The following is a 14,193-nucleotide window of genomic DNA, read 5'->3' on the forward strand; positions in this document are numbered from 1 at the left end:
AGAAGAGAAGAGAAGAGAAGAGAAGAGAAGAGAAGAGAAGAGAAGAGAAGCTGACAAAGAACAAACATTCAGTATCTGAAGAAAAAAAAAATTACCATTCACTGCGGCGGTGGTAGTTTCAGAAGAACTGGAGACGATCATCTTCTCCCTCTTCAGAGAGTCATCAGAGAACCCTGTTACATGAAACAACAACAAAAAAAACCCCACACGCAAATGATTCAAACAGCCAAACGCAAATAGCAACAAAAGCTAAAACAGACAGGACAGCAAAACAGCAAATAAAGATTTTATGTAAACCACGCTCCTCTCATTTTGAAAGAAACTCAAAAGTTGGAAAGAAAATCCCGTGTGCTGTGCGTCTGTGTGCTTTTTTTTTTTTTTTCTTTTCTTCACCTGCCCCTGCACTGGTTGTGGTGGAGGTGAACTGTTTGCCGCTGTCTTTGGACATGATCAGTCGCTCCGTTTCCTTTTTCACCGGCGCGTTCTCTTTCTCCAGGAGCATGAATTTGTAATCTTTCACGAAGACGTCGTCTGTAGGAGCTGGGCTGGCTGGCACTACTGCACACAGAAAAGCACGTTTAAACAGAGGATGATCAGTAACGCGTTCATTTACTGTGCGTTCGTTCAACTTTTTTTTTTTTGAGGGTTTCATTTTGTTTAAACCTTTACCAGCTGTGGCAGAAACACCAGGTCCAGTAACGTTCTTCTGTACCCCAAATACTGTAAGTGAAAGAAACACACACACACACGCACAAACATGAGCAACATAAAGATTTAGATACATGCACTGTGCACACACACATAATGAAGCAAAATCAAACATGAAACTAATTAACGCACTAATGCAGAGAGACATCAGTGCATATCACAAACATATCTTTTTTTTTTTTCTCCCAGACAACAGCCTGTGAAGAGGTTTCTTCTCCCTCAGGATTACCCAGAAGCACTGTTTTCTTTACCTGCACTAGGACTGCCTCCGCTGGCAGCCAGAGCAGCGCCGGAAGCAGAGGTGAGGTTGTTCTGCATCCCGTACACTGTGAAGACAGGACCAGAACGTTCAAAGATTAACTGTCATATGTGATTCTCAGAAGATTTAGTCAAACAAACTTGAAAGTTGGATATATTAATTGGATATATTATATTTATGGTCATATTCTTACATGTTATTCTCATTGTTACAAGCATCTCTTTCATGTGCTGAGACAACGTTTGGAATGTAGTCTACATTTATCTATGGCGTTATCGTTTTGTCTGTGTTATTTTGATACTTGGTTGCTGTGAGGGCTCAGAGTGCATGTGTTTGTGTAGTGACCTCCACTGCTGAGAGCCAGTCCGTTCGCCATGGAGTGAGAGGCCAGGGTCAGGTTATTCTGTAAGCCTGGGACTACACATAGCACAGCACAACACAACGCAACACAACACAACACAACACAACACAACACAACACAACACAACACAATGCAATGCAATACAATGCAACACAATGCAACGCAACACAACGCAACACAAGATAACGCAACGCAACAGAACACAATGCAACACAACAAAACACAACACACAACACAACACAACACAATTTAGTCAGAGGACTTCAAAAAGAAAGAATTCACCCTCCTCAGGGTTAAAAGAGTAATGTTCATTCTCACTGTAACAATCTTAAAGTACAGAGATGTTCATTCTCACTGTAACAATCTAAAGTACACAATTTCCAACATTTAAATTTTAGATTTGCCTCACTTCAAATTAAGACCACATGTACATCTACTACTTGGCACAAAACATTTTCGTGAATAAAAGGAAACAGACTATTCAACAATAAACACACTGTTTAAAAAAGACTTTTTTTGGGGGGGGGGGGGGGGGGGGGGGGGGTTTGCTAAGAGATATGCAAAATCAAAAAAAAGAAGAAAATCAAGGCTGCATATAGAAACACTCTCTCTCTCTCTCTCTTTCTTTCTCTCTCTCTCTCTTCAGTTTTCTCTCTCTCTCTCTAACCTGTAGGTGATCCTGGATGTTGCAGGGTGGAGGAGGGGCTCAGGTTGTTAGGGTTGGTGTGGTAGCTGTAGCCCGTGTACACCCCATCCATCAAACTACTGTCATAGCCTGTCAAAAACACCAAGGAGTTCATGAGAGAAACATAGGACATACATTTATACCAGTATTCTTTTTGAGGACCTAAGTTTATGGGAGAGTGTGTGGAACCTGATTGGCTCTGAGTGCGCGTTTCCACGGCAGCTTTTTTAGGTATGGGCAGAGTGTTGGTCGGGGAGCGGGGCGGGCTTATGCTGTTTGAACGACTTCCCTTCAACAATCTCTTCACGTCGTCAAGCTCGGTCCCTACAAACACACACACGCACACACACAGACACACACACACACACACAAAGAGAAAGAGAGAGAGAGAGAGAGAGAAACAGAGAGAGAGAGAGAGACTCACATTAACAATAAGTGAACCACCACTGTCATATCTCCTCTCTAAAACTGTTGTCTTCTCAGGTATCCACTAGGTGGAGCTCTACTTGTTGTAATACTGTATGTAAAGCAGCTGCACGTCCACAACAAGGGCCAAGGACGGAAAGCAATGTGTGAATGGCCAAGCAATCTAGTCCTGCAGGGTTACACTGAATACTGGCTTGATACCAGTAGAGCTCTGTACCACCAAAGTGATTTGAAGATGAGGGTGAACTCACATCTTGTCGAAGGAGATGCACTCTGTAGTCTAGCCCTGATTTCACTCTCTGAAACGTGGAAAAGCTTTTATGAGGGCTTTTAAATTTTTCATACAGATAAAAATACAGACACAGGTAAGTCAGTAAACAAACACGTCATGGGTGCTGTGGTGTTGAGGTACTGTACCTCTAGTCTGGCTGCGCCCCCTAGTGGCAGCACTGGCAGCAGCTGAAAAACAGAACGTTGTTTAAAAAAAACAATAATAATAAAAACTTTAAAAACATGTTGGTTAACATTGCAGTTACATGAAAAATACTTGATCGGGCCTCAGATTTGTCAGGTTTTATTATTTTATAATTCTGAACGTAATTTGGGCTGAACCAGATAAAAGTCAATCATACCATACTCCTTCCTGGTGTACTCAGGAGAGGAATTGCCACTGGAGCTTCCTGCATAAAGGAAAAACAGATATTATGAGATTGAACCTCCATCTGCAAGCTGTTTTCTCTACTCCTGTTAAATTCTTCCCATGTTTTGGTTCTTTTAATAAAAAGGAAATTCGAACACAAATCACACATAAAGAGAAAATATAATTATTGTGTGTTTCTGTCAAACCCATAACAATAACCATGTCCTGACATATTCCACTGGACATTACTCGTTATTCCAAGTTTATAGCAAAGTGCGGGACAATATTCCGGATTGCGGCTCACCCTCGTAGCTGCCGGAACGGACCGTGAGACTGGCTTTCCTCTCCATGGGAACAGGAGAGTAGCTGACGGAGGAGGTGGAGGCTTTCCTCACACCCCCCGAAGAACTGGAACTGAACTTGGTGACAGTCATAGAGCTAGAGCCTCCACCAGTCGACATGGCTGCAAAGGAACCTCCACCACCACCACCACCACCGACAAAAACACCTCCTCCTCCTCCTCCTCCTCCTCCTCCTCCTCCTGAGACACTAAGGGAACCTCCCGAGGAACCAGACACGATTGTGGTGGAAGAAGAACCTCTGGTGGCACCTCCTACCATAACAGCAGTGCTTGAGGCACTTCCTGAAGCTCCTCCTGACGCACTTGCACTACTGCCTCCTCCTCCTCCTCCTCCTCCTCCTCCAGAAGACACGCTAGAGGAACCTCCTCTGGATACAGAATAGGAGGTGCTCCCTCCAGAGACAGAGCGAGAGGCGCTCCCTCCAGACACCGAGTACGAGACGGCGGCCGAAGACGTGGCCGAGGATGCGGAGGCCCCACCGCCTCCCGACGCACCAGCAGATCCACCACTTGATCCTCCTACTGCTGAGGCTGAAAAAGAGTCAGAGACCGGGGGTCAAAGACTGGACGTCAAAGGAGTTCGATAAACCGCTGTCTGATCTGCACGTACTGGGCTTTTGATGAGTGTGTGTGGGCTAAAGGATCCATAACCTGGTTTAGTGCGTATGTATCCCCGCCCGCCTTTATGGCCAGCGACATATAGATCTGTCCTAACAGGGATAGCGTAGCATGTCTTAAGGATGACAGTGATGAGAGGACGGCTGTAGGTCGTACGCTGACTAAATATAGCACACAACCGATTCAGACGTTATTGGTGCGGCAAGCTGTTCAGAAGTGACATTTAGGATGGAAAAGGATTCATGGTGTGGTGTGTGAGTACTTGTTGAGGCAGTGAGGAGTGCTGAGATGTAAAAAGTGTTTAGAATCGTTTTATGGTAGCGTTGTACTCTATTGAGGAATACTCAAACATCTTAAACGTATTGTAGAGAACCACATCCCTCATTTAGAGACAGGCCACACACACCAAGCATATAATCTTAAGGAGATGAGTGATGTGATTAATATGAATCAGAATGAGTTATGACGGGGGTTATGATTAATATTGCTCACAGGTAATGGCATAACTGCTCCCACTGCTGCCACTGCTGCTGCTGCTGCCCCCACCGCTGCTTTGGGTAATGATCCTCTTCTCCACCAAAACAGCGCCTGACGAGCTGCTCGATGACACCACCCGCTGGCTGACCCCGGAACTGCTTGCGCCCTCTGGTGGAGAGAAAGGAATACAAACTCAAACCAAAAACACGAGGGACTGTTTTTGATCTGATCATCGATCAAAATTCTTTCGGAGGGCCTTTTTTTCTTTTTTTAAAATGAACACACGCTGTTATAATCTGTAGTTTTTATGAGTGCAATTTCAGTGAAACCAGAAAAAGTTCAAAAGCAGACAAAATACTCTAATTACTTTCGATACAGTAAAAAAAAAAATAGCTACACTTGGGACTTGGGGTAGCCAACTTTCAAGTAGTTAGGGCAGTAATTTTACATCGTATGTAAGTAAACTGCATTAACCTCAGCCAAAATCCTGCTGTATGAACAGCACTTACTTGGGGGAAGTGATGTTAGTCTCGTTGTCGTGGTTACTGTCTCTGTCACTGCAAAACACAAGGTAATTTCATTTTTACTCTCATTTGAATGGTCAATATTCACTCTCTGTGGATAAAGTAGAGGTGCCAGCATTAAATTGTGCCATTTTCATTGGTTCACCACTAGGTGGCGATCACTAAATATGGGGGGGGGGGGGGGGGGGGGGGGACTAGCTTATCTCAGGAGCTATCTTGTTTTGTTCATACCCCATGCTCTTCTTGCGTTTGGGACAAGCCTCTCTCAAGAAATGTTCTCATGTCAGTCAGTCAAGTTCTTTTCCTTTTTTTTTTTTCCAACATTTCTTTTGCCCGGGTGACATACGTCGAAGAAAACAAAGCAGCTAACAAGCACTCAGTGTAAAATTTCACATTTTTCAGAATCTTACTATTGATGTTTGGCTTCAAGCATATTGTAGCAAAACAGCTGTTGTTGTTGTTGTTGTTGTTGTTGTTGTTTTTTCCTTTTGTTTGTTGTTGTTGTTTTTGTTATTGTAGTTGTTGTTGTTGTTGTTGCTCTTTTGTGCTCACCTTTTCCAGAAGCTTCCCCTGAACCTCCTTCGTTGACAATCTTAGTTGTGGTTAAGTTGTCCATTCCATGTTAACTGTTTGGAAAGAACGTGCGTACATGCGTGAACAAACGCAGGATTAGTAGCTGAAGTATGTTTTGAACAGTCATGGTTGGAATATCAAAACGGTTATAATATGTAATATTACAAATGTAATATTACATGCTATAGTAGTAATATGCACAACACCAAAAGCTTATTTTACATGTTTTTTTTCCCCCATTTTTGTCAAATTCACATCAATGGCAAGTTGGTTTTTCAAAGCCACTCGATTAAGACGGCTATCGCATTCCACAGCAATTTACAACTTCATATAACAGTTGAATTCAATCAGTCGAGTGAAAATCAAACTGCGCTTTGAAAAGACAATTTAGGAGCCATGTGTACGTATCTGAATGTAAACCACTGTGGTACATCTGAACATATCTAAATATAAACATGTTTACATCTCTGCAAGACAATTTAGAAACCGTGTTTACAATAAACAAGACAGAGCACATTCATCAAAGCCACATTCAGCACAACTAATAAAACAATGAAAAAGTATTTTACATGGTAAGATTTAGGGACAATGCAAAGGAAAAAACATTAAAGCTGTTTTGGTTAAGAAATCCAGGCCAATTCAAACTCACCCCTCATTTTCGTGTTTTTCCCCCCACAAAGAACTTCTGATCTGCGTAAAGTAATTGACTGCGAATTCAACTGCGATGAATGTAGAGACTAGCACACCCCAGATTAAGATTTTGTAACTGCATCAAGAATATTTATTACATCTGAAGTTAACAGGTCTCTGCTTGAACCGTTACCTTCAGGCAGAGTTTTCCTGTGATAGCTTTCGACTCGGGTATCAAGAAAAGTGAACATCATCACAATGAAACTCTTTGATTTTTTTAGCATTAGTATTAATATTCCACTATCAGTTTCTAAGATCATTTCCACAAATTGCCTGCTAATGATAACTTAGAGTGTGTTGCCACTGTATTCATTTTAAATATGATAATAATTTAAAAAAAAAAATCAATGAGAAGAAATAAAGGTTCAATATTCATAGTTGACCACTGTTATACAGTGTACATAGTCAGCATCAAACCAATGAAACACACCAAAAAACACAAGATTTGAACAGAGACGTTTAAAAGCCGAGGTTTTACTATTTAATGGAGACACCGCCTTCCTATTCATACCAAAGGTTGCTGTCAGAATTTTGCCCATTCTTTACTTTTCCTAAAGCACCCCAAAAAAATTGTTTGTGCTTTAATTACACACAGAATCGTGTAAGTCAAAGAAGTAGGAGTAGTAAAGATCACTCATACAAGAACAAACGTTCAGGACCATTCAGCTGCACAGCTGTAGTCCTCAAGTAATATGGATTATTTGGTTATGTAAGTCTGTCTCACTGAGTAGAAAGCTTCTGAAGTACAAATTGTGCTCCATTAACGGGACAGCTATGCTTGAATAGCCTATTAAATCAGCAAAGAATTTTGAAAAAAAAAAAAAAAAAAAACGGTCAGCGTCTAAAACAGTCCCGAGAGAAACGACATCTCAGTTCGTCTTCAACAAGCGACTGAATCACCTTTTGTCCCTGTACTTAATACTTCTTAAACAATATGAATGACCTCAGTTTAAATAATCCTTACAGAACATTGTTCCTACCGGTGTCATAACAGACAGATTACATAAAACAACTTACTGCAGCGTAGTGCAAGGCAGGACTTTTTGCGCAGCTGAGAGCAGTTAGCCTCAGCGTCAAAGGAAACTCATGATCCTCAATAGCCACTGAAATCTTTTTTTTTTTCAAAGCTACAAGGCTATAAAACGGTATGGGATCTGGTTTAAATTAAATGAAATTTCTTGTGTGCCATCCCATTGCAATACACTATAGATTAATTAAAACGTTGTAGATTGTAGCTAAATGTCATGACATGTTTTTCAAACTGAGAAATTAAAAGATATGACTTGTGATTGAGACACAAAATTGAGTAAACAGGGTTGACCACACAGGCTTGAAAGGAATTTCGTATATCCACATTTACATTATCATTCTACAAACATCATGTTGTCCTTTTTTCAAAGGTGCTTTGAGTTTTCCTATTTTTATAAATCCTTCTTTCAATTTGTTAAAAACTATGTAAGTAAAATGATATCAGTAGGGGAAGGCAGGGTTCGAATTACAGGGGGGATTGGGGGGGTCTGATCTCCCTAATTAAGACTTGGACCCCCCCTCCCCAAAAGAGGCCAAAACAACAGTTTGGGGGGGGGGGGATCGAAACATTTATATAATCTGTGCTATATTGCCTTGGAGAAAAAGGTGACACCCCCCCCCCCCCCATTGTCATTTTATAATTCATACTCTGGGGAAGGCCATGTTTACATTTTTGGTAAACAGAAATTTTTGGGAAGCTTAACAAAGAAAATGAACCGTGTGAGAAAGACTTGGAAGTTTGTATATTGTTCTCAATCCAATCCAACAACACAGTTTCTTAGTCCAATATCAACCGAAAATGCTAGGTGTTACCCTAACTATGGATGTGTCCTATAGAATGTGATGTGTCCTGTAGGATACAACCAAATGAAGTGCTAAGTGCTAAGAAGTGCTAGGAAATCAGAAAAAAAAAGACATACTGATGATTCAGTGAGATTTATGCAGCTGAATTTAAGCACTTCACAGACATGAATCTGGAACAAATTACAAAAATGGTATCTTCAATATCTAGAGTTTTACAACACCACAGTTGTGTTTTTTTGGTTCTCTGAAAACATAAAACACAAGGTGTGTTGTGCCGCAGGGCCTAACACAGAGACACATTAACACACTGATTATTGTCTTTCCCCCATAATAGACCGTGTGGTTTTGATGACATACTTAGTATCCTCTGATCTCAACACAAAAGGAGCAATTACGTTGGGGTTTTTTTTTTTTTTTTTTTTTTTTTATGACAAGTGAAAACCTGCAGCTTTTTCCACATACTGTATAAACTAAACACATGGTCTGCTATAACTTACCTTCTCTGATGACTACAGACTTGTGATGACAGATTGATTTTGCTTACTCACTGAATGGGATGCGTGGCAATATAAACAATCATATAAAGGGAATCCTCAGAGCAATAAACAAACAAACAAACAAATAAATAAATAGATAAAGATGATGATAGTAGTAGTAGCAGTAGTAGTAGTAGTAGTAGTGGTAATTGCCAGCTACTGCTGGTCAGACCTCAAAAGCTTGTCACTTTGAATCACCCCTGCATGTAAGACAAAGCAGGAGATGTGGGGACAATATTCCATAACAATAAACTTTTGTGGCGCGTTAATAAAGCCTCTAAAACAGACAAAACCAAGAATGGACTGTTCAAGGCTCTGGTCAGTAGTGCAAGTGTGACTGATCCAAGAACAGCAGCAGTGTGAGGCAATTTCGGACCTAAAACATTTCTTGTAATCAAATAGGCTACCTGAACTTGAAGAAGTGCAGATAAACTCTCTCTCTCTCTATATATATATATATATATTTGAAAGGACGGGACAGTAAAGCGCAGTCTAAAAGAATTAAATAGCTTGTTAACTGCTGCAGAGGTTCAAAGCTCTTCAATGCCGCGCATTAGTCAATATTTGACCTAAATTCATAACCAAACGCATAAAACACGTACCTTTCTGGTCTTTTCTGGAGAAATGGTGTCGCCCTTCGGTGCACCGCTTCGTCTGAAATGTGTTTACCAAAACACGATTATATTTACGTCCCGGTAGCGTTCAGGTGCGATGACTAAGCCTCGTGTAGGAATGCTCCCGTTTTGCTATTTAATGTACACATTTTCGTTTCTCTGACTCACGGCTTCAACCGACAAGTTTTGACACGATGTAGGGGCTGAAATTTTAAGCCCGTGACAGGTACATGTCGTTAAGAAAGAAATGAACCCCGAAGCGGTTATATTTGAAAAAGGAAAAAAAATGCCAGAGGAACTTTCCGCTGAGGGCACGAAATGGTCTAAATCAACTTTTTACTATCAGTTAGAAGAATTTGATAAAATATAATCTACTATATATAATTTACTATTTAATGTTGCAAATTGTAATTGCAATGCTACATCACTACTTTTTGTCGGCCAAGGAAAAGTTCACTTCAAAGAGAAAAGAGAGAGTGCGACATTACAGAGGGCGTAAGGAGCAGATGTTTAGACTCAAGCATCCATACCTTTGCAGAAGTCACTGGAAGTCTTAGGTCAACAGAGTTTGTGACTGTGGTGAATTATAGCATGGGTTAGTCTTGGGGGAGGGGGATATAAAATTATTCCCACCTGCATTCAGATCATGGAGAGATTTCAAATTCCACACTATCTTTTCAAATTGCCTCGTTTGCCTTTACAAGTCATGCGAATTAAAATGTCTGTACTCTGCCGTAAGATGCATTTTATAGCGCAATAAATGTAGTTCACGCAAAACAAAATGTCACAAACAGCGAAAGACTGTGAATACTTGGGGAATATCCAAGTAAGCAAATCTTTTTTTTAAAGAATAATGTTTCCAAATAATTAATGAAACAATTCATATAGGCCCAAATAATGATTTAAAATCAGTTGCTAATGTACTATTTTAAGAGGTACTTTATGTAAACTTGTTGCCTACTTGTTGTGTTTTCATTTTCATTATTGCTGTGTTGTTTGTAATTTGCCCACTGGGTTGGCACCTATTGCACACCCGGCTGGCCTAGAAGAGGTCTCCTCTCTTTGTGGCCCTTCTCAAGATTTCTCCTATTTTTCCCTGGCATCTGGGTTTTTTGAGGAGTTTTTTCTTGCCCGCTATGAGGATCAAGTCAGGGGGTGCCACCCTGCTCTGTTTGTTGTAACCCTGTGAGCATGTAAAGCCCTTTGAGACTGTAAATAGTGATATTGGGCTTTAAATAAACTTAAACTTGAGACTTAAACTTGAAACTTAAACCTGGATGGAGTACTGGTGGTAGAACATAATGTCTTCGCAAGTTTTGTATAATGTCTGAATAAGCCTATAAGCATTTATGAAATCTCATCACCAATTCACACATATATTTAACCTCTCATCTTACTGAGAACTGGTGTCATTTGTAAAAGGTTTATGCCGAAAGACTGTTATTCCCTCGACCCATACATATACATGGGCACACACACACGCACACATATACACACGCGTGTGCACCCACACAGGCAGGCACACAGACACACAAACACACAAACACACACACACAAACACACACACACACACACACACACACACACACACACACACACAAACACAGTCAGATATAAACAGATAGGTGTATATGAAAGCCAAAAAAAAAAAGAAAAAAATTCTCATACAAACAGTGAGTCAAACAGTGAAGCCACAACTCATTAGACAAGTATGTTCTCATGAGAATATCCTTGTAGACCATCTGCTGGGGAAGAACCGCACTGTCCTCGTAAATAACATTTTCACAAGGTAACTGTGTCATTCCTTATGCCCACCCCCCTCCCTGAGGCCAAATATGATTTGTTGTGCAGGTATGATTTGTCACCATGGAAGGTCAATGTCAAGGTTCATGTTCATGCCTAATAGATAATATTCTTTTAATGTTAAAAGGTTTTAAAAACAAAACAAAACACAAAAATTAGGAAAATGATTGCCTCCAAAGAAGCAACCTTTAAAATAATTTTCTGAAATGCGAAGTAGCTTTACAAACGAGGTTATTCGTTGAAAATTTGCTTCAGTTGTTTTGCCATAGGGGTGCACGGTGATGCAGTGGGTAGCGCGGCCACCTCACAGCAAGAAGGTCCCGGGTTCGAATCCCAACTGGACTGCCAGGGTCCTTTCTGTGTAGACTGCTGACCTGTCCAGGCTGCTCCCCCCCCCCCCCCCCCCCCCCCCCCCCCCCGAATGCTGGGACAGGCTGTAGCACCCCCCCCCCCCAACCCTCATTAGGATGACAGGGAAGGATAATGTTTTGCTTTATTAAGCTTATGTATTTGAGTTTATAGAAGTGGAAAGAATAATTAAAGTGTGTTTTCCGTTTATATGTGACACTGAGACTTCTGTAAGTCTTTAAAAGGTGCTTGCTGGGAGCATTCTGAATATATTTAGATTATTTAGAGCGGTGAAGTGGTTTTCATTCCTGGGCCTGATTCAGAGGTGCTGGAGCTTGAACGTTTACGCGTAGTTTCCTCGTCATCCAAATCCAACCTTTTCTTCTGCATCACTTCTCTTCTAAAGAATTTGTTTGGCAAACACAAGCTCTCGCAAACCACACTCTGCCTCAACTCAGTGGTGTCTTTCTCACTGGTTTCCCTGTATAAATCGGTACAGTTCTACACAACAGTAAATTCGTTTTTTGATCAATAGTATCATAACATGCATTGGCAGCCCTAATCTGAAAAGAATCAAACCAGAGGGACTGTCATTTTCTGGCTTTTTGTTTATTGGCTTTGGAAGTGGCGATGACGCATCATCCCAGAAGCTCTAATTCTATCTGTTGCCACAAATACATTAGTCAACAACAGGCACTGCTTCACCCTCTTCTTCTCTTTTCATTTTGCCCCTTGGTCAGTAACGTCGGTCAACGTTGTGACGCTGTTGAGAATGTTGTTTTCTAAAGGCCCTGTGCTTTATGCAGGCCATGAGAATATGGAGCAGATTTTTACCTTCGTTCTTTAGAACACTGTATGGCGTATATACTCATGGTATAGTGAGGGTACAGTTCCAAGCCAGGATAGTCCTCTGAGCAAAATTATATTGTTTTGTCAGTTCAACCGGGGGGGGGGGGGGGGGGGGGGCGGGGCGGCTATCATCTCTGTTGAACCTGACAAAAACAAACAAACAAACAAAAACAGCAAGCGCCCTGCCGTGTTAGTTGCTGTTTGCATGTGTGCATGCATGAGTGAGATTTTCTAGAGAGATCTTTCTAGAGCGATCTTTCGCCCCGTTTTTTTTAAATTCTCAGGAAGTTGTTGCCGAGATCTGGACGTATCCGACGATGCCACCCATGGCTCAGCCAACGCCGTGCGGTGCCAAATCGGGATCAAAACGAACGAGAACATTCAGCGACATCAGAGAACTTCGGATAGATGGAATATTTTCTTCCCTGGACAGTGTAAGATGTCTAAACAAGTCTGGAAGAAAAAAAGGCAGTTGGTCTGTAAATTCCTCTGAAGTGTAACTTGGCTCCAGGGACGGTGGTGAAAAATAAGAGTACAGCAGGGTTCTTCACTGTGCCTTTTGGTTCTTCTGAGTTTGGTATTTATGTTCAGATGTGATTAGCTTCAATTTCAGAAGTTCAAATGGTTTTCAAGTACATTGCAGGGAGCCGCGTTTCATTTTTAATGGATTTTTTTGGGGGGCAAATCCTGGCTTCAAAACTGACTATATTTATGAAGATTTATTGGTCGGGGCATTTTTTGTGTGTGTGTGTGTGTGTTTGAGTGCACTGAAAGTTGCTAAAACTGAAAAAACCCTTCAGCCAGAGGCACCAAATACTCAACAGGACCAGTCAAGTTAAGACAGCGCATAATTCAGACTAAGGGCAGAAAGAACATGGCATTTAGAGCAGTGATACGAGACGCAATGGTATGCCTTCCCTCTTAAATTTAAAAAAAAAAAAAAAGATACAGTATTAAGAATTTAAAAAATCTTATATTGAGAAGTCATTAAAAGCATATAAAGTTTTTGACGTCAAAAAAGGCAAGCGCTATCATACATATGGTATGTATTTAGACATACTTCTACATTCATCGCTGAAACTCAAAATATTCATAGACATGCATAGCAAGCACCACACAGTAGGCGTAACTGTAGGCTTTTTTTTTTTTCCACAGAGGAACAATACAACCTCAATATTTATACACACTTTAGGGATTATGCAGAGAATATTGGGGAATATTGTTTATGTTCCATGAAATGTAAGAGGTAACATCTGGGGGAAGAAATTCCACGATGCTCAGTCTTCAGCCTGTAGGTCCACGTAACCGTCAAAACAGCCATTAACTCTTCACACCTCCTGTGACGTTGTTGTTTACAGGGAGAAGACAAAACAATGGGAACAGTCAGAGCGGAGTGATGTTATTTAATGTCTTCCAACATGGAAAAGACAGATATATGTATAGAGAGAGAGAAAGAGAGAGAGAGAGAGAGAGAGAGAGATGTAGAGCCATGCTCCCAAATCACTCACTGATGTCTCATCACTCTTGACAAATATCAAACATCCCTTCAGGGCATTGAAATGCTGCCTTAGAATATGAATGTACTGCAAAAGGTTATGTATTGTCTGTTATTTTCTCTCTCTCTGAAAACGAAGAAAAAAAACCCATAAAAGCGATCGAATCAAAAGAAACAGTCTCCAAGATTTCTGCTTGTAAAAGATACATGTTTTCAACATTATGATTATTATGATGATTATGATGCTGTTTTGGTGCCCCCCTCCGGCACTTGGTGCCCTACGCACTGACGGCGTACCAGGCGGCGACCTTGCGTGTTTTTGTTTTGGAGATTCTATGGTACATTCTTTAAGTCTGCTTTCCTACACCGTTATGTACAGTTCCATGTAAAGAC

The 14,193-nt window shown here is 40.9% G+C and overlaps 1 protein-coding gene across 1 annotated transcript in view; it reads right to left on the reverse strand.

Annotated features, from left to right (window-relative positions):
• The window catches only part of col17a1a (collagen, type XVII, alpha 1a), a 23,710-nt gene extending 18,035 nt beyond the window's left edge, over nucleotides 1-5,675 (reverse strand). Inside the window, exons 1-14 of the mRNA XM_030778931.1 lie at nucleotides 5,612-5,675; nucleotides 5,045-5,092; nucleotides 4,551-4,703; nucleotides 3,588-3,971; nucleotides 3,384-3,554; nucleotides 3,072-3,119; nucleotides 2,857-2,898; nucleotides 2,691-2,738; nucleotides 2,203-2,337; nucleotides 1,996-2,103; nucleotides 1,313-1,378; nucleotides 960-1,034; nucleotides 394-558; nucleotides 96-173 (exon numbers count right to left, since the gene is read on the reverse strand). Coding sequence (XP_030634791.1) covers nucleotides 96-173; nucleotides 394-558; nucleotides 960-1,034; nucleotides 1,313-1,378; nucleotides 1,996-2,103; nucleotides 2,203-2,337; nucleotides 2,691-2,738; nucleotides 2,857-2,898; nucleotides 3,072-3,119; nucleotides 3,384-3,554; nucleotides 3,588-3,971; nucleotides 4,551-4,703; nucleotides 5,045-5,092; nucleotides 5,612-5,675 — 1,585 coding nt within the window. The remainder of the gene's footprint in view (nucleotides 1-95; nucleotides 174-393; nucleotides 559-959; nucleotides 1,035-1,312; nucleotides 1,379-1,995; nucleotides 2,104-2,202; nucleotides 2,338-2,690; nucleotides 2,739-2,856; nucleotides 2,899-3,071; nucleotides 3,120-3,383; nucleotides 3,555-3,587; nucleotides 3,972-4,550; nucleotides 4,704-5,044; nucleotides 5,093-5,611) is intronic.
• Nucleotides 5,676-14,193: the final 8,518 nt, after the last annotated feature.

This window comes from Chanos chanos, chromosome 7, assembly GCF_902362185.1.
Source record: "Chanos chanos chromosome 7, fChaCha1.1, whole genome shotgun sequence".
NCBI classification, from domain to species: Eukaryota; Metazoa; Chordata; class Actinopteri; order Gonorynchiformes; family Chanidae; genus Chanos; species Chanos chanos.